Raw genomic sequence first — 21,149 nt, 5'->3', positions numbered from 1 at the left:
AGGATACCACACTGAGGGCTCCTGAAATGTTGGGGTGATGGCATATGAGACCCATCTTATATGAGCCCTTGGTTTGAGAATGACCTGGTTAAGGTACCAATGTCATGTAATGGAATAGGTTTGGCAGTGTTTCTCACAGGGATTTGGGCAAAGTGAAATAAAAATGGTATCTAACATTGTTTTGTTTTTTTAATAGTATCAGTTGTGTAGGAACGCAATATGGTGAATATTCTATGGCAAACATTTTCTTTTTTATTACAATGTCAGTTTGTCCAAGTGTTACAAATATCCAGAAAGAGGACTATATTTGGAAAGATAAGGGGAAAAAATACACATGTACCAACACTGCTTTAGCACAAGGCTCATTTGTGCTGAGGTTTTAAGGCTCTAAAAAGAAATCCTGAAATGAAACTCTATGCAGTGTTTCTATGTTTAATTGTTAACATGTTATATGACATGCATCATATTATATTAATACATGTGTTACTAAATTTATATTGCATTGGTTAGTATGTGACGGCAAGGTCCTGGTTCTTAGGTCTATGGCCCATATTTACAAAATCATTTGTTACAAGATAGGGAGCACGATGGAATAATATTTTGCGCTGATATGTTGAGATTGTGTGCTCCGCACCATGCATTAAGCCTCTTTTACCTGCTGCACGTGAAAGGTAAATCCAGCCCGTTAAAATATTGGACGGTGATCTACAGACTTAGTTAATACTTAACTAAACCTTCATTAAATGCAGGGTTGCTTTTTTACTGGGGCAGACTCTATATTATACAGCAGTGAATGAAATATATCTAATGTTTTTAGAAACCTTGCTTTTTAAATGTCGGAGAGCTCTAGTTTTTCTGCCAAGTGATTAAAAGAGTTGGCTTTAGGACCACTCTGTATCGTTTATTAATAATTAGACCATGCAAAATGTGGGCTTGTTTAGCAAATCTTGGACTTCCAAGTTTAGAGAAATTCCAGGTCACCATTTGGTGTCAGGACTGTGAGGTTTCCTCGGGCCGCTTGGTCTTCTTCAATGGCTTGAAACAATGACCTAAAATTTCCAGCTCCGAAGCCCTATAAAATTAGATGAGGGGTTTTACTTTATAAACAGTAAGTTCAGAGATGTCACTGATTTTAGGTATTCAGGAAAAAAGTTAACGCAAATTAATTCCGCAGCTAACTAAGTATTATCCGTAGCACCTGTTGTGTTGCCTTGGTATATAAGCATTGGCAGTTCCTCAATATGCAACATGCAACTCAGATCCAGATCCAATGCATTTAGTTACCCACAGAAGCATCTTCTAGAAAAAGTCAGTACTAATTTAGCATAGTATCATCTACATCATTTTGTTCTTGGAAATACTAGTAAATAATTGCTCTAAAAACGAGTAAGTAAAAATAAATCCTAAATAAGACAAATGTTTATAAATTGGAGGACTGGGGTTAGGAACACCCATTTTGCTTGCACATTAAAATACTCTGACATCCTACCTGGTGATTGTGTCGTTGGATAACCTCCAGAAACAGAGTTGGTCTGTCCTGAACTGGTTTGGTGAAGATCTGCAGCAAATAACCTTTCTCGTCGTAATCCACCAAAATCTTCAGTTCCTAAAATCACGGCAGTAAACAACAATGTTCTGGTACAGATGAGAGACAACAACATACTGCAGGGACAAGAGTCCTGAAAAGTGGATTCAAAATACCTCCAGCTTATCAATATTCTCCTTCACTTGGATCTTGGCCACTTTCAGGTTCTCTCTTAGCGTTTGATAATAAGTGGATGGAACAGACATAAACTCCATGCCTCTTTCTTTTAAACTGGTAATCTGCAGAAAATCAAAGCGGTACCTATTTACAACTATTTTAAATATAGACCAACTGTGCGTGCACATTTAGTTTACTTGAATATCACAGATCTGTAATAGAGTACAGATGTACTTACAGCTGCAATTATGTCAGAACTATTTAGGGCAATGTGTTGCACGCCTGGGCCACCATAGTAATCCACATATTCCTAAGAGCAAGCAGAGAATATCAGTTATAACACTTCTAAATGTAAAACAACAACAACTATAAATCATACTTTGCACTGTAGACCTACCCAGATCAGTGATTTTGACATTAAAGGCATTGGTAGGATTTAAAAAATATGGATTCTTTATTGAAAATTGCCAGCATACTTTGGGTTAGTTGTTTTTATCTTCAGTATCCTACTTCTTTGTTTCTTTGTTTAGATATAGTGATTCAAAGTTGTAGCATATTGCAAGCTGTATAAAAGGCATTTAGATCCACAATAGGATCATATTGTGGATCTAAATGCCTGCATCTCTAATTGTCATTACAACTCAATTATGTGCAATTATATTATAGAGCTAATAAACCCTAATTTGTAAGAGGATCAAAATTTACACATACACTTTTATTATACCTTCAGGATATAAAAAAAAAATAGGAAATATGCAGTGTATTTCAAACGTAAAAGTTTTGTTAATGGTTGTTATGTGTCTAACATCTCAGTTGATATATAGTCAACCGCCCGGCCTCTAAAAAGACTACTATAAAGCAAGCTTTCGATTGTATGGTTCCACAATAGACGGGGTCTCGAAGAAGTCGTATGAAAGTGTAACATTACCACAAAATATCGGACCATTTTTTCAATGTATATTCACACTGTGACCTGCCTGGGATAGTAGAAAAAGGCAAGCTATAGCACAGATAAGATTAGCTTTACAAAATGGTGTTATAGGAAGAAATCTGGGCTTTATTATTAAGCAGATGCTTTTTTGGTGAGCTTTTAGAGACTGAAGTTAGAAATCCAACACACCTGAATTTGGGACTTTCTTTTCCCCGGGGCAGGTTCATTTATTGGCATTTTGATGGTCTCTTCATAATTGGCAACCACAATAGAGCGGAGAGCGCTAAAGTCTGTGTGAAGCTGCTTGTCATCCACTGACCAGAAGCGATGAAACAGGAGGGTTTTCTGGTACCTGCAGAATGAATTGTAAGAATTTCATCTGAATGGATGTCCTACTCTTATGACTTACTTCTGTCACACAGGGGTACAGGGGTTTGCATCGGTAAAGCAAGGCCATAATGACCCATCTTTCCCATTATCCAAGAGAAGGCTGATACCCCTTTTAAATTCCATGATTATTTGGGAGTACATCTTCAATCAAAAGGCAATTATTAAAAAATAATGACATCATGTTTTCTTGAGAACCAAATAAAATAATTGATCAGTTATTCTATTGTTAATAAGTTAGTAAATCCAAAATTCTAATTTCCTTTCATTTAAGTTACATTATCATTAATAATTAGTATGTGTTATTAACCAGCAGCCACTCAATATTGCATGTATGTAATACTGCAGTGCGAAAACCACATTTGTAAATGGTTAAATATTAGAAGATAAACAATTACCATTCAGTAACTGGAACCATATCACCATCTGGTTGATTTCCCACAACATGGTCTATGAAATGTAATTTGCAACAGGGTCTATGAAGAGATAAGGATAAAACAAATCATCTTTTAACATTTCTTTGATTAACAGACTGCACTGTAGGATCAAGTTAAACAATTTCCACAATAAAGGCTATGATACACATGGCAACACTGGCATAAAACACTTTATAATGGATAAATTCTTCTTCCGAAGTTACTTTTCCAGAAAGATTTTTATCATCATGTCATTTTATAAGCAACGTTTTATTATATGTATTCACTATATAAAAAAAAACAACTTACAATTTTGGAAGAAGCGGATCTCTAAACAAAGGAGGTTCAAAGCCGGGTAGGAATATGCCAGTATAGTCCAGTTTCTCTACCAGAGTATGTGTTGTATCTCCATACTGTTGGCAATAAAAAAAGTTACACCTTTTACACTGAATATTTTCTTTTTTCCCCCTGCAAATTAAGCCCAGAGGCTTTGCCAGCAATTATTTATATTGATAATATCTGATAAGATCTGAGCCTGGACTTTAGACACGTATGGTCCAGCAAGAAGACAAAGCAGAAGGACAATATCCAGTTTTGTAATATCCAAGCATTTAAAAATACAGCCATTGTAAAATAATAAGAGGATAAGAAAACACGTGGCTTTTACTCTTTGGTAGAACTGGGTTCCTTTATATAAGTTTAATAACCAAATAGGTGCCCCAGATACGTGCACAAACCATTAATATGAGATATTCCTACATCAAACAGTTCCTCTCTACCTTATGTATTGATTTATCATCATCACACTGATTTTATGATAGCTTCAAGCTCTCTGATCTTTAAAACATTGGGTTTTTGGGACCAAAGGCCCAAATTTTCTAGAATGTTCACATTCTATGGAAATATTGCATCCCTTTCCTTGCGAACACTTTTCTGTAACGTGTGCATCTGCATTTAATTACTGCCAGCTGTAGGGAGTGTGTTTTATCTTGACCAATGACTGAAGGAGAAGTGGAGAAGAGAAGCACATTGCATATCTCCCAACTTCTACCGCTTGTCAAATCGGGGCACCGGGAGCAGAGCTTGGGAGGTGTAGAGTATTTTGCGGTGTTCCACAAATGAGGTTGTGGCAGCATCTGAGATGACTGTGTCTCCTGGCGTTTGTAAGTGCATATATCATATTTGCTCGATTATACGGATGCATCCCTAGACTTGTCCCACTGTGCTCCAGATTCCTTGGTGTCAAGTGGTGGCAGCCGATGGATGCCTGAGCGCAACCTCTGCTTCAGCCGGGGCTTCTATGACTGAGCACATCACGCCAGTGCTCCTTCATAGAAACCCTGGTGGAATTGTTGGGTAGCAACGGAGGCTGTCTGTGTGCATCGAAGAGGAGGATCCGGGTCTCCTGCAGCCCTGTGGGGGATCACCCTCTCTGGAAGCCGTTGATCGTCTGCGCAATGTGCGTAGACAACCTTCGCTGCTGCTGGCGCTCCGTCATAGAAGCCCCAGCAGAAGTGCCGGTAGCAACAGAGGTTATTTGAGGTCTGATTATAAGACGGCCTTGAATATAAGACGGGTATTTTTCAGAGAATTTGCTCTGAAAAAAACCTTATCTTATAATTGAACAAATACAGTATATCACTTTGAACACAATTCACCAATTCTTTTAAGTAAAGTTTCACACTATGTTAGTTTATTTGTTTCTTTTTGCTTTTTATGTGGATAAACCGTGCTAAAAGTAACTTTTACAACCATACAAACTCACTCTCCCTCTCCCTCTATGTTAATCCATGCAGCTCACACACATCTCCCTCTCCATCTCCTGTTATGAAGTGTGCTATCGCCACTGCAGCTCGCACTCTCCATGTGAGTTGGCACTCTACCACCATAGGGTCACGTAATGCACATTACTGTCGTTACCAGACAGGGCCGGCCCGACAATGGAGCCGAGTGGGGCAACCGCTCCAGGCGGCACTCTTGAAGGGGCGGCAAAGTGCCCTTTTTTTTTTTTTAAAGCGAAAGAGAGAGAAAGGGGCGCCGAGTGGTTTTCGCTTACCAAGCTGTCAGTACCCGCTCGGCGCCCCTCTCTCTCTCCTCTGCGGCGAGTCTCCCTGTTCGGTCTCGGTGCCGGCTTGTAATGCTGAGTGCCGGAAGATTACCTCATTTCCAGCGCCCAGCATTACAAGCCGGCACCGAGACCGAACAGGGAGACTCGCCGCAGGACTGCTGAAAGGTAAGTACAAGGGGGGTAAGGGTAGATAATAGGGAGGGAGGGAGAGGGTAGATAATAGGGAGGGAGAGGGTAGATAATGGGAGGGGGGCGGCAGGGATGGAGGGAGAGGAAGGGTAGATAAGGGGGGCGGGCGGCATTTTAAAATTCGCCCCAGGCGGCATTTTGCCTTGGGCCAGCCCTGTTACCAGGTGCCTGGGTGCTGTGCCTAACCAACACCTGCCTAAGTGCGTCTCTCTTGTTGATCCATTTAGAAATCAGAGGAATTTTTCCTCTTTTTGAGTCACAAATAGGAATTGCTTAAATGTTGTGTTTTTACCTTCTTTTTTTCTCCCTAAAGTACACTGTATTATGAAAAAACGAAATACTATATAACTGCACAGACACTAATGCCTAATTCACATGATTTTAGTAATATGCTTCTCAAGAGAAGCACACAGGTGGACAGGTGCTAGTGCTAAATTTCAATCTTTAAAGGGATACAACGATTGGCAAATGGTTTGATCATCATTCTAGATAAAATGTTTCCAGCCAAGTCCTCAGCACTGTCAGTGTGCTGTAAAGAGTGGGTTAGGAATCATTCAAATTCTACATGCAGTATACATTGTGAGTGTCACCCCCTGTTTAGTTAACATTGTATGTGGATGATGTTCCCTTCAATGAAACTGTTTTCAGTACCGTTTGAATAACTGCAAACTTCACTTTGCCATATTTGTCTTCTTCAATCCATGGTTCCTTCACGATCAGAGCTCCGTGCTCCCTTGCTTTCTGTAGGATATCAGAAAAGACAGTGTCAGATATTTAATGGTGATTAGCTACACTTGATACCCTATAGGATAAACCATCAAGCTTTATGATTCACCTGCACAAGAAAGTCACAGTCCTCTACTTCGAAGGCCACATCTTTCACACCATCACCATGCTTCTGCAAATGGGCTCCAAATTCTGTAAAAAATATATTTCAGCAAATATTATTTGAATAACACCTACAACCACTTTTTAGTTGGCTAGGCGTCAAACTACAGCTGGATACAGGGTACTAAAATTGTGAACGATACAAAACTTCAAAAGCTTTAACTTTATCATCATGAATGGAAGGCACAATAAATGTCTTAAGTTTACCTTCATTGCCTGGGGTAAGTGCAGATACAAATATAAATATTATCTGTAAGGAAAGTAAGAAGAATATTGTAAAGCATATATGTACAGTCACGTTATAAGGGAAGATATTTCATGAGTTTAATAATGTCAACATACCTTGTCCTGCTTCACAACATGAGATACCAGATCCCGGGAGCCTGTCTCTAGGCCTTTGTATGCCCATGGTTCAAATCCCAATTTATTGCAATAAAATGATGCTGCCTGTGATTAAAAGTTTTATTAGAACATACATTTTAAGAACAAAAGGAGGATAAGTAAAATTATAGTTAGTTAGCCAGATGATATCTTTGTGGTAAACAGTTGAGGGGGTTTACATAGGTGATTGCCCTTTTCAAGGAGGCAAGCCAATGTTTCTGCCTGACATGTAAAGCAACAATAAAGGTTAATTTCATTTATTGGATCATTTCTTTCCTCTTATAACCAGAACTCCTCTCTCCCACCTGGTTAACTCACATCACGAAGTAGGCTATACTGACATTCAACTTGGATCAGAATGTACAAATAAATAGAAGGTTGCAAGTTGGCCTTTTTATGAGACTGTGACTTTTATCTGCATGACCTGAATAGACTTATTGTGACACATCTGATCATCTTAATCTAAGGCCAGCTGGATACGGTCCTACCAGCAGGAGAACCATATGTGGAACCGAGCTTAAGTGGAAGCAGATTCCATGGGGGGGGGCAGATCCTCCTCTTTGTTAACCAATCACAATCTCAGGCAGTTGTTGGGCGACCTAAACATTTCTTTAATTTAACCCCTGTGAAATACTCAGATGAGAAAGTTACCTACCTGTTTTGCATTGCTCACCCATAGTGTTATTGAGTGAAAACTTAGGAAGCGACCTTGTTCATGCTATATTTTTGAAACAAAAGGGGGGAAATAATTGTGTAATTAAAAAAAACACAGCTAAACACCAACATACATAAACAAAAAATCAAATATATCACATCCCAGAAATACAGGCTGCACATTTTGAATACCTAATGTACACAACTAAGCGTCTTTAGGTTGAGCAAGATCACACTATCATATCAGATCCATTCAAAGAAGATGAGAGCTATGTAATGTACTCACTAACAAAAGAACAAAAGAAGATTTTTAAAACATTAAAAATAAATTTAAATACTTCTAATTGGTCTAGAGGATTATACAGTTATTTTAATTATTTTGCAGCCTTTAAACACTGGACGATCGTGCGGTTGAATTCAATTTGTCTTTTTAACTATAATGTAATTTATTTAGCATTAATTTCCAGTCTCCAATCAGCAAAACAGTAATTATTCCTATAAAGATTCCTTAAAAAATAGTAGATGGCTAAAAATGTGCTACCAAAAATATGCACAATGATAGATTTAATAATTACGGTGTATGCTGCTGGTTGGGAAGGGTGGAGAGTAAAGATGGAACACTGATAGACATCTTAAGACACATCCATAACTAATACACTATAAGAAGCTGAGAAATGTAATAGACATTCGCCAGTTAAAGGAACGCAGACTGCAGGGATGAGCTAAATAAGATGCCTCTGATTAGGACAGAATATGCCCTTGATAGATTTAAGCAAAGTTTTTAAGATAAGGGTATTAAGACGGATTCATTGTTGGTTAACAAATGTAGGAATTTTATAGCAAATACGAAAAATGCTGTCAAAGGGTGTTAACCCAGCAAAGATAGCAGACATCATGACTAATGCAATAATACAATTGGCTGTGTTTAGATGTGTGTGAGCCTGCAAGTATCAGGACAAGAGCAGAACTGGGGCTAAGGAATGGCTTGCCAAGCCATATGTAAGACATATGTGTGTCACCCACACAATTAAAAAGTTCTCATGAGCACCCACGCAGACACTGGCAAGGACCAAAATATAAAAGGGAGGTGGAGTTGGAACTGACTTGCCAGCGGCGTCACTCGGATTTATGTAGCATATTCTCTTGCATGTACTTGGCTCCGTAATTATTACTATAACAAGGGGTTACCCTAGACTTACTATTCATCAGAACGAATGAGTATTAATTGTCAGTTAGCAACGGAGTTTATGTGTAAAGAGCAAATCTGGTAAAAAGTGGTAAAAGTATGCAGTGGTCCAGGGGACATCTGGTAACCATATCTCTTTGACCCTTAGTTCCATTATGAGATCTTAAACCAAAATAGTATATTTTTATTTTGCCTTTTTTATTTTCATTGTCATCATCATAAACAACATACCGTTCTAGATGACCGATGAGACAACTGTACTCGGTGAGATACCTTACAGCTGTAGCCCTTCTCAGAGAAGGTACCGTAACTTATTTAGGTGAGTCTTCACTCATATGCATAGGGATTTGATTATATAATTTAAACATATAAAAGAAAAATATGATGATAAAAATAATCGGCACTACTGCAGTGCTTTATGTTTCATAAACATGTAAATAGGTTTTACTAGAAGTTAACATTACAACTGTCTACATAACTGATTCCATCAACCGTATTAAAACCTGAAAACATCTTAAAAGACAAATCATACCTTTTCTCCTTTGTCCGTATATGAAGTCTGGAATAAAATAATAATAAAAAATAAAAATATTAATATTACATATTACATTTGGATGTAGAATAAAATTGAATATTGGAATAAAATTCAAATAAAGTTTTGCATTACGCAGTAATGTAGTAATCAATTCCTAACACATTAAAATGTTACTGTAAATATAAAGCACGTATCAATAACTTACCATTGTTTTAGACAATCTGGTGTTAGATTACTGCAAATGGATGTGAGAGGGATGTGGACAGAAAGCCAACTCATATACGGTATGTTTGAGAGAAAGGCCAACCCTTCTGTGCTCCACCTCATCCTCTGCAATAAGAGGCATTCCTATCTATGTAGTGGTTTTAATTATGCAGAATTGTATTTAAATTCTGTTGACTGCATATATGCCTAATGCTGACATTATTTTACCGTTGTGTTGCTGGGGAGGAAATGTTAGGATTATATAATAGCTCAATGTATGTTTTAATTTGTTAAGAAATTTGTATTAACATATATACATGGATGTCTACTCATGAAGAGCCTACCCCAATAAGTATATATATATATATATATATATATATATATAATTATGCATTATACAAGGAAAGCTTAGACTTCTGGAGAAAACATGCCAGTGATGGATCATCATAAGGAATGATGAAGTAAAGGAGCTGAAACACAACTCTCCTGTCAGTTCTCCTTTTAGTCACTAAAGACTTTAAAGACACTGACGCCACTGAAACAATACAAGTATAATAATAATATTAATAATAGGTAAGTAACAAGTCAAAAATAACAGTAACAAAATATGTCCACTCATTGGTCATCCTAATAAATGTTTCAGTCTATTACTATGGACCAATATAAAGTATATACCAATGGACCTTATCGCATTAAACAAGCACATTAGCACATTAAACAAGCATTTTTGGTTGAATATATATATATATATATATATATATATATATATATATACACACAATTCTAGTGAAGTTTCAAATGCTAGAACGCCATATCATCAGAATTTCATATCATCAGTTGTTTTGTTGGTGTAAAAAGAGATTTTAGTGTGCATGGTGTATAGACCCTTGGTCATTTGCAAGCCACTGGCAAAATGCCACCCAACATCAGATTTCAAAAAGAAAAAAGAGCAAAGCAGAAGCCTGTAGCGAAGGTGATGCACAGTAGGCTGCCTGCACATCTGCTTTGTAATACTGGGTTTAAGTAGGGAGGCGTTGTTTGCAAAGACATTTCTATTGGATAGAATGGTGGGACATGGTATGCAAAAAGAATTTATATTAGCAGAGAAAAGCCATTTATAATATATATATATATATACTGTATACTATGCATCGAAAACCTTTAAAACGATATGGACATTTCAAAATATTACTGGTATTAGTACCAAAATGTAAATATCACATGGTACTGTTTTAGGTAAGTCAGAGACAGCACTTTGAGAACATCTGAATACAATTTTTTCTATAAAAAAACGCATTCCCCGTGTAGTTCTTCCCTCCTACTGTGAGGTATTTGAAAACCATTAATGAAATTGGATGAGCTCGTTTAAATACACATGCATTTTTTGGACAGTTTGCACATATTGCAATGAAAAATGCTATCTCTATGTACAAACGTTATCTCCAATTTCTGACGGAAAATGCACGCATGTAAAAATGGCATCAATGGCGCTGGGCGTGTGCAACATTCCAATATCTGCAAGTTTTGATTAGCGCATATAAAATTGACATCATTTTAAAAGAAATAAATATAATAATATGTATTGAATAAATGATCAAGGGGGATACGAGATAGGGACAGAAATGAGTAGGTAGGCATTATCATGGGAACAATGCCACAGAGGTAAGCATGAAGTTAGAGCCCATTGCCACCAGGAAATATGGGGCAAGTGCCCCCCTTTACCCCATTGGTAATCTGCTCCTGTTTATAAGAGGTGTGGGAAAAAAAAGTTAATGGGGATTAGAAATGACTGTGCTGAATATCAACATAGAAACTGGAGAAGGAGAGTCCACAAGAAAGGCTGGAGAGAAAACAAATGATGGAGACATTTAGACTGATCAAATTAATATAATATTTGTAGATATGTAGCTAAAATTGGAAGATTTGTAGCAAAAGGTGACTAGCATTACACATTTCTATCCTAAAGTCCACTTCTACTAAACTTGAAAATTGCTTCCAACAGTCTCAAGTTTGTGTAAACAGTACTGGCAAAGGGCTTATGGCCTGGCTGCTAGCTATTTCACTCATTGTGTAATTTACTGCTCCTGTTGACAGCTTTAATCCTTGAACAAGACACCGTGAATGCAAAACAAGAGGAAAACATGGAAATCATATACAATGCTTATAATAAAGATATTCTATTCTGGCCCTACCTTCATTATTGTTTAGCTTTTTTAGTCCATTGTGATGTCACATTTTCTTTCAGCTGCATCGCCATCAAATTACTTATAATCAATAATAATTATGCTCATTTAACATAATCATCATATGAATTTCTAGATTCCCAGCCCCACTGATGTATTTTGCAATTCTGACTACTACTAATCCAGTTGTTTATGTTTAGATTAAACATGGTCAACATGTTGATGCTTTTGGCTTTCTTGAAGAAAATGAACGGCGTGCACTGTGAACAAATATTTTGCTTTATTATTTTACCAAACATGTGGTGATACTATCAGCTGCCCTTCACTGCTGGTCTTACAAATGATGGATCCAAGAGCAATAAACCAAAGGAAGTCCTATGGAGATAAACAGAGTCGGTATCAAAACACATAACCATCAGTTCCCTTCCCAAATATAAGTATATACACTTGTGTATTTGATTTAGTCAGGGTGTGTTTGAAAGAAAATGAGTTGCTGCACATCGAAAAACAATAAAAGAAAGAAAAGAAAAAAAAACGAGTGTAGTATACAAAATGATAAAATGTATGTGGACACCCAGCAATCGCATCTACAGAATATGAGCTTCTAACATCTCATACCAAAACCATGAGCATTAATATGGAGTTGCCCCACTCCCTTGCAGCTATAACAGCCTCCACTGTTCAGGGAAGGCTTTCCGCAAGATGTATAAGTGTTTCTGTGGGAATTCATCCAGTGGAGAATTTGTGAGGTCAGGCACTGATGTTGGCCTGGCTCACAATCTCCATTCCAGTTCATCTCAAGGCTGTTCAGTGGGATTAAGGTCAGGGCTCTGTGTGGGCAACTCAAGTTCCTCCACGCCAAACTTGTCAGACCATGTCTTTATGGACCTTGCATTGTGCACTGGGTTACAATCATGCTGGGGCAGGAAGGCCTTCCCCAAACTGTTCCCACAAAGTTGGAAGCATAGCATTATCTCTGTATGCTGTAGTATTAACATTACCCTTTTACTGAAACAACGGGACCCAAACACTAAAAAACAGCCCAAGACTATTTTTTCCCTAAGATGTTGGGATGTTTCTCTGGAAATGTTCATCCATTAGAGCATTTGTGAGGTCAGGCACAAAGTAGGAAGCATTGCATTGTCTAAAAAGTCTTCATATGTCTCCTTGAGCATACCAAGACATTTTGGACAATGCTATGCTTCCAACATTGCAAGAACAGTTTGGGGAAGTTTGTTTTCTATTCCAGCATGGCTGTGCCCCAGTGCACAGAGCAATATCATGGTTAGGTTAGTGTGAAAGAACTTCACTTTCCCGCACAGAGCCCTGACCTCAACCCCATCGAACACCTTTGGGATGAATTGGAACAGAGACTGCGAGCCAGGCCTTCTTGTCCAACATCAGTGTCTGACCTCACAAATGCTCTACTGGATGAATGGGCAATAATTCCTACAAAAACTCTCCAAAATCTTGTGGAAATCCTTCCCAGAAGAGTGGAAGCTGTTATATCTGCAAAGGGACCAACTATATATTAATGTCTATCTATTTAGAACACAATGTCATAAAAGTCACTGTTGGTGTCCCAATGCTTTTGTCCATATAGCGTATGTTATATAGTTAATATAGATGGTCACATGTCATTAATTGTCCACTGGCCTGGAAATGCAAGGGATGATTGTAATTCCCAGGCCAGCCCTGACCTTATCCAGCATCATACCTATCACCATTGGAGAGCTGGTAAAATATCAGTGATGAGTACTTTTAGATTGTAAGCTTATGAACAGGGCCCTAATAAGTCCACTTTTCTTGTATAAAAGATCCATAAGGCTAGATGGCAAGCTCACATGCAGGGTCCTCAACTCCTATTGTACAGATAATAATAATAATAATAATAATATACTGACAGATATGTGATCCATGGTAAAGATATGCCCTGCAATACTGCCAGTAGATGTAGGTCTTCTCTTTGACTTGGTTATCCTATTAAATGACAAGCTGAGCCACACAAGATAGCTCCGACTTGCCATTCCCAGAAACACAGACTGGACCTCACTGCATCCTAAGATCCTTAGCCGTTTCCCAAATCTCAACAACATACCCAATAGTTTTGTGCAAATAAACATACTTTTATTTTCTAAATGAATCACTCTACATATTTTGCAATCTGCGGGTTTGTAGGCATCTAAAACATTTTTGACCATTTTGAAAGTTTGCAAGCAGGGCCCTGTTTATCTAATATATCGGTTTGTCATACCCTGTAAGAAACCTTGCGGTTATCAGAGATAAAAGAAGCTTGTTTGCGCTATTAAAGATAAAATATAATTAGAATTTCCTAAATACACAATTGCAATGAATAGAGTGCAACATGTTACACGCGTTACGACTTTTCCTCATTGTGCGAAATGCGCGTTCCACAACAAACAGCAGTGACTCGGGACTATAGTCAGACTGCTCTTTGCAGACTTCCTGCTTCGCGCTACACAATACGTCGCGATGTTTGGTACGCGTGGGTACCCGTAGTGCTGTGTTGTTGTCTGGCCGGGACATGTCGGATGCTGGAGGTCCGTGCGAATCTGCTGTGACCATGAGAGACGTACAGCTGCTAATAGCCAAGAAGGATGAGATCGAGGCTCAAATCAAGGCTTATTATGATGTCCTGGAGGATGTAAGTATTAAACATGTTTGTTGTGTCGATAAATGGACTCATTGCCTCAGTATTAAACCCTTACACTAGCTGGAACTTAAACTAAATATAAGCATGCATAAGGGCCTGTACAAAATGTTGTGAAGCCATATCTTAATGTATATGTATATTATAGCTGTTTGACTAAATCTGTATACAGTAATAAGCAACATCTGCATCTTGGGCCATTGCAACAGGTGACTCATCATTTTAAAAATGTATTATTATGATTATCATTATTTATTGTTTTTGTAGCGTCATCATATTCTGTAGCGCTGTACAGCGGGTAGACAGGACGTTACAATTAGTATATAACCTAACAATTTGACTTATAGAAACAACAGGCGAGAAGGGCCCTGCTCCAATCTAGAGAGGATTATGCGGTTTCATACCACCTGTATCTGTCGTTTTGTTTTATTTTCTATAGCAAAAAGGGGTTGGAATGGATGCGCCGTTAGTGGACAGAGAAGGCTACCCCCGAGCAGATGTAGACGTTTATCAAGTCCGTACTGCACGGCACAACATTATATGTAAGTGTGTAATTGTGTTAAAATTGTTTAGACTGTTGTATATTGTGTACGATATGCTTCAGTAAGAAGAAGACGACGACGTGTACAAAACCAATAACAGTGACGAATGTGTAATCAGAGAGGCTGCGATAATTTACTGAAACTATTGTTTGTTTGGAATAGTTCTTTATGGAATTATTATATAAATGAGCTAGTTGGAATTTTAGCACATTTCTCATATTAATATATTTTATACTGTTATTATGGGTATTATGGTTTGATTTATTTTGCAAAATGAAAAAGGGGATATAATATTTTTTTTACTTAACTGGCTATGTTATTTTATGTGTTTAAATTATCTGATGGATCTTACTTTAGTAAGAGGGTGATCAATTAGTGGGACAGCCTCCCAGCGGATGTGGTAGTGGCTAATACAGTGAGGGAAGTTAAATGTACATGGGATAAGCAGAAAGCTATCCTGAGTCTTAAGATGAGACCAAGGACTAAGTCTTTACATGGCAGACTAGATGGGCAGAATGTTTTTTATCTGCTATCACAGTTTTGCCTATAGAAACATAAAATTTATCAGTAATAATAAGAAATGCATATAAAATACAATCATTTCTTTTAGCAAGAGGAAATAAATCAGCCTCGATCAAGTGTATATTTTCTTTCATTCTGCTATTTTAAACAACCAATGAAACCAGCAAATAATGAAATGTTTTTAGGCTTGCAGAATGACCATAAAGACATCATGAAGCAAATAGAAGAGGCTCTTTACAGTTTGCACGCCCATGAAAAGGAGAAGCGGAGCAAGGATGAAGCAGAGGCTCAAGCAGAAGCTCGGCACCACCAGCAGCCTTTACCTGAAGCCTTTGCCAAAGTAGACACAGTAACTCCTGGATCTCCAGCGAGTATATCAGTAAGTAATTCTATGTAATCCCATCTAATTGGAGGTGGCTTTAATCTATTGAAGGTGTTAACACTTACAGCTCTATTGTAAATAGAATATTAATGCGCTGGTGTATGTGTACAAGTTAAAAAACCATAACAAAGTAGACAATACAATTTAGACAATAGATATATATATGTGTGTATATAAAAATGTACATACGTAGCATAGATGTAACAGGGGGTAGTATTGTAGCAAAGTGTTATCGCCCTCTTCAGGGACATATGCTAAAGGTATGTCCATGAGCATGAGGTGCAATCCAAGCTTGGTGTAATCCATATTTTGATGAATCAGCCATCTTCCAGAGTCAGATGCGTTTTGCCGTGGGCTGAGTCTTGTTTCAAATAGCTTAATGCTGAACGATATAGTCCATGGTCTGGTTTGCATTGGCCTAGTGCTACAGAGCGACCCATAAAGATTGATTGATTTGTTTAGGTTTGCTGAAAATGGCTGTACGGTATATTAACACCTTTGAGTAATTCAGCAGCAGGCCCAAACTGGCCACCTGGCACCTTGGGAAAATGCCACGAGAGGGGAATCACTGAGATGGTGTGAAATCCTGCAATTAGATCTGACTATTATCAGCTTAGAGATTTGTACTAAAACCACCTACTCAAGCGCTGTGTGGTGTTCCTTGTTGCAGTTTATGTGAAAGTGAAGTCCCATGCAGAAATAAATAACTGTATACAGTATTGAAGAAAACTTTTCTTCTTTATTCTTTCTTTATTTAATTTTGTCTGCATACTTTATCTGCAGACCTGGAGGCTTGTCAACCATAATGCTTTGGGTGGCTTTCCTTGCTCAATCATCCCACAGGGCTCGCAGATTATGGCAGTGCTATTAGAGTTCTGCATATCAAAAATGTCAAATCCTTTCTTTTCTAGTGTCCCTTTCTGGGTGATTAAGACCAAGCCATTCTATCGTTCAAAACTAGGCAGATAACAGAGCTATAACATATATATATATATATATATATATAATTAAAAATTGCCATACTTAAAACCAGGGATCGATAAAAACCCAGTGCACCAGGTCGCCTTGGTGATTAGAAAGCATTGCCATGGCTGCCATTGTGAATCCTTCACCCTACTCTTTCATGCGTGGACGCTGTGAGGCATCCAGGGGGACACATAATGCACTCATCCACAGGAAAGTGTAGGGTACTGGATTCACGATAGCAGAAGATAGGCAAAGGGGTGGCATTATGGCATTAGCATGAGTGTATAAGCTAGCATATATGGTGTTAGCATGTGTACATGGGTGTAGAATGTTAACCTGTGTGTGTTACTGTAAGGTGTTACTCTTTGTAAGCATAAGATGTTAGGTGTGCCTGTTACTGCATGGTGTTAGTGTGTGTGTACGAATAATGGTTAAACATACCAGCTTGAGTCTTTATGGTGTAAAATACCCTTTGTCCTGAAGTGGTTAACTGCGATACTGTACAAAGTGGTCCAGCACCGAAGAAAGGTTTGTTTAATGTTGTATTGCCCCGATAAACATCCTTTAACTGCAGACCTGTGGGTGATATATGAAATTAAAAACCTGATTGGAAAAGAAAAAAAGCTGGCTCCCAATTTTTTTTGGCTGGCTCCTAGATCCAAAGCAAATTCATCAACTCCTGGCTTACAACTATTTGAAAATATTATATTGTTTAAAATATATTTAAAAAAAAAAGTCATTGATGTCCCACATCTGCCAGAAATTGCTGCATGTTTTATAGAAAGAGCAAAGAGACTTTTCCTAAAGAGAGAATTAGATCCATCTGGTCTATTGATGTCTTCTTCTGTTCCTATAACATCTGGTACGAGAGGGATGCGGACCTCTGGATATTGCTGACTCATACCACCAACCATGGTCATGGAATGTCATGAACATTTTAAATCTTTAATTTTCAATTATTATTTTAGAAAAAAAGAGATTTTTTTTTTAAAATAGTTTTTCTAGTCCATCGCCTAAAAAATATTCTTATCTTTTGCTGTAATGTCACTCACTAGACTCACCGGGAAGCCAAGGTTAAATGTTTCTCAGTTATGATATATTTCCATCGCAAATGAAAACATACTTTTATTCCATTGTTTCAAAGTATTTGCTGCAATAATGAGTATTATCAATCACCAATAAATCTAAACCTAAAAGGGTGAGTGTATTTTAAATGTATTTTTGATGAAAGTGTACAAATGGTGAGTGTGCTATCAAAATAAATAAAGATTAAAATAAAAAGCCAGTTGTGTATCTATTGGGGCAAAGTGGGTCAATCTGCTACTTCACCCCTTTCAGTGATAATGGAGGACATTCTGTGCCGGGATTGCTTTTGATGTCAGGAGCCTCGCTAGAGAAAAGGGGAGGAATTTCTGTGCCATCACACTCATCGTTCACTCAGCTCCCTCCTGCTTTCACCCCAAATCCTTTCGTTTTAAGTTGTATAATATGAAAAGAGAGGACAGGTAGAACGGCGACGTTGTTTGGTCCTATGACTGCCAAGTTCCTTTAATCTCTATTGCATAGATACCGACACAGGTACCACCACCATTCTGGCGATATTTACTCCACACTAGGAAACATGCTTCTGTTTTTACATGAATATTAGCAGAGTTTTACGGCTTTGCTGATATAAAAGAGATTTATAACCTAGTATTTTTCATTGTGCCAAAGCCGTCTCCTGCACAAAGAAGTCCTGCCATTGATTACCTACTGAATTCCAGAGCGTTAAAAAACAGTATATTTATATAACCCAATATAAATGTAATTTATCAACTCCCATTTTAGAGTTGTAACTTCATGAAAATACATATATTTGTCTGTACATTATTTATCATTATTGTTTCAGAATACTATGAATTTTATGATCTATTTCTTTTTATTTAGGGATTGCAAGTTGGAGATGAGATTGTCACATTTGGGTCAGTAAATGCAAATAATTTCCAAACGCTGCAGAATATTGCCAGTGTGGTGCAACACAGTGAGGGGGTAAGTGTGATGGGGTTATATAGGAATAGATCAGAGTCCTGCATATGCCTCGTAAGCCTTATCTTTTAGTGAAGGCAGTGTTGGTAAACTGAAATGGGCAAATTCGAGAGATGTTTTTCAAGCGAAGAAGACACAATTATTATTGTGTTATATTTATTGAACTAAATTGCAGTATACATAATAGCGCATAGAGATCCTTAAACGATTCACTCAAACACAATGTCGTGAACAGACTGGCAGCAACAATCGTCCGTGGACAATAAACCTTGTGCCTGTCTGGTGAATAAAGGCAGCCACGCTTTGTGCTCCTATATCAGCCGTCTAGACTTTTCCAGCGTTCTGCCGCACATTAAAGGACTGGATCAGTTGCATGGGAGTCGGGGGCACAAAGGGTACCAGCCCACTGGACAGCTGCTCTTTGTGTGTCTAATGACCAGTCCAGATTTCACCTTAAACTACAGAGACCGAGATCCTCAGAACGCGACTTGGAGATGAAGCATTTCAATCAGCTAAAGATCTGTTACCAACCCGTGACTTATGTTGTAGATCCCAAAATGGTTTAGACAAATGTAATTTGTTGATTAGAATGAAATAAATATTAGGACCACTGCAGATATCTACATGTCCTGTGTTATTTTGCAAACTATATTAAATGGTTAATATATATTTTACAGAAGCCACTGAGTGTAACTGTTATCCGAGGTGGAAAGTCCATCCCCTTAAGTCTTACACCCCAGAGATGGAGCGGAAAAGGACTTTTGGGGTAGGTTTGTTCATTGAACGTTTTTATCGATCATTCAAACTATTTGTTAAAATCGTGTTGGTTGCTGGTTACTCAAGGATTTTATCTTATTTTTTTTGTCATTCTTTTATTTTGCAAGGTTGATGTAATGAGTTATGTTTAAGTCCAATTAACAAAGCCGTACAAATACATTGTAGTTTTTTTGCAAACGATTATATATCAAAGCAAAGTTGCGTTTGTTTTCTGTAACTCGTTGCGTAATATCTGTGAGTGTGAAAGCGAATAAAAGGCAAGAAAAAAAGGAGACAAGAAAGTCCTAGGTGAGAGCATCGTTATTTCTGTCCTCCATCAATCAAATCTTCTGGCTACTACAAATCAGTGTGTATAGAACCTCTGTTTTTGTAAACCAAATTGCAATGGTAGGGGGATCTCTTCTTTTCCAAAATAGCGGGATTAAGGATTTGGCAGTGTTTAGGATGTGATGGGTGAGACTTTTATCTTATCTTCTTTTTTTATATTTAAATGATAGGGGGAGTCGTGCAAATAAATATGCTGGTAAAAAAAAAAAGAAAAAAATGTATACATCTAAAGTTTAAACGACATAATCTAAATGATATTTTATGCCTTGTGTGCTTCTGTTACATAATATTGTATGTTATATTTTTTATAATATAACCTGAGTACTGTTACTGAGGTACACTACTTTTTTTGCATGTTTTTTCGCATAAAGAAGAGGAAAGTAGCAGATTCAATGAGGGAAGCATTTAAAAAATAAATAAAAATAAAATGAAATATATATAGGAATCTAATTTTTGACAACTTACTGAATCCCAATGAACATAAGCTCAAATCAGTGTTTTATCCATAATGGAACTTATCTAACCCATTTTGTATATATTTTGTCTTCACAGGTGCAATATCATTCCATTAAAAAGATAAAGTTGGTGCCATGAGGCGGTTTTGCCGGTGTTTTTGGATTATTTTGTTGATCTGCATTACCAATAACTACAGTTTTCTGCAATATCCTGCTGTTAGAAACCGGATTGCTGTTGACTTCACATTGGCCTTAATTAGGCTTTTTTTCTGCATTTAGATATTTAGCTTATTTCTAAGATGAAATAAAGTAAAATTGACTTATATTGTCCTTGTGTTTATTTAGCAGATTTATTTGAATACAACATTAACAAGAACAATGTAACAAAAAGCTAACATTCCTTCTGATTCCGATGTACTTTATCCAATCATTTGCTGGTCCAAACTCATCACACCTAGAAAACAACACTTAGAAGAACATGAACTGGTTCTGTTAAACCTATATAATTATATGATAGTTTTATAGAAGAATTCAGCTTTTGTGTTGGAAAGTTTTTTGACCTTGACTCAAAAGCTATAAAATGTTAATATGATTTAAATTGATGAAATGCTATTAAAGGTACTGTTCCACCATTAACTCTCTGAGCGCCGGAGATCTGGCCAATTGTTTCCCTCTGGGTAGCCGGGACATTTTTAAAAGTTTTCACATCTTTGCGTTTAATTGTAATTGCTGGGAAAAGTTTTCAGATTACCAATGGA

The 21,149-nt window shown here is 37.5% G+C and overlaps 2 protein-coding genes across 2 annotated transcripts; one reads left to right on the top strand and one right to left on the bottom strand.

Moving 5' to 3' along the window:
- Positions 1-416: 416 nt before the first annotated feature.
- HPD (4-hydroxyphenylpyruvate dioxygenase) lies at positions 417-9,563 on the bottom strand. Its single transcript, XM_053472676.1, has 14 exons — positions 9,543-9,563; positions 9,335-9,361; positions 7,618-7,680; positions 6,924-7,028; positions 6,789-6,831; positions 6,529-6,611; positions 6,345-6,434; positions 3,746-3,849; positions 3,419-3,496; positions 2,823-2,985; positions 1,941-2,012; positions 1,702-1,824; positions 1,490-1,606; positions 417-1,072 (listed from the first exon to the last, which is right to left on the bottom strand). The coding sequence occupies exons 1-14, from the start codon at positions 9,543-9,545 to the stop codon at positions 962-964; spliced, it is 1,182 nt and encodes a 393-aa protein (XP_053328651.1). The 5' UTR covers positions 9,546-9,563; the 3' UTR covers positions 417-961.
- Positions 9,564-14,214: 4,651 nt separating this feature from the next.
- Positions 14,215-20,714, top strand: PSMD9 (proteasome 26S subunit, non-ATPase 9). The gene is made up of 6 exons (XM_053472771.1): positions 14,215-14,389; positions 14,835-14,937; positions 15,645-15,838; positions 18,734-18,835; positions 19,510-19,598; positions 20,489-20,714. Exons 1-6 carry the CDS (start codon positions 14,270-14,272, stop codon positions 20,514-20,516), a joined length of 636 nt encoding a protein of 211 aa, XP_053328746.1. The 5' UTR covers positions 14,215-14,269; the 3' UTR covers positions 20,517-20,714.
- Positions 20,715-21,149: the final 435 nt, after the last annotated feature.

Source organism: Spea bombifrons, chromosome 1 (assembly GCF_027358695.1).
Source record: "Spea bombifrons isolate aSpeBom1 chromosome 1, aSpeBom1.2.pri, whole genome shotgun sequence".
NCBI classification, from domain to species: Eukaryota; Metazoa; Chordata; class Amphibia; order Anura; family Pelobatidae; genus Spea; species Spea bombifrons.
This window is presented reverse-complemented; position numbering and strand designations above follow the sequence as displayed.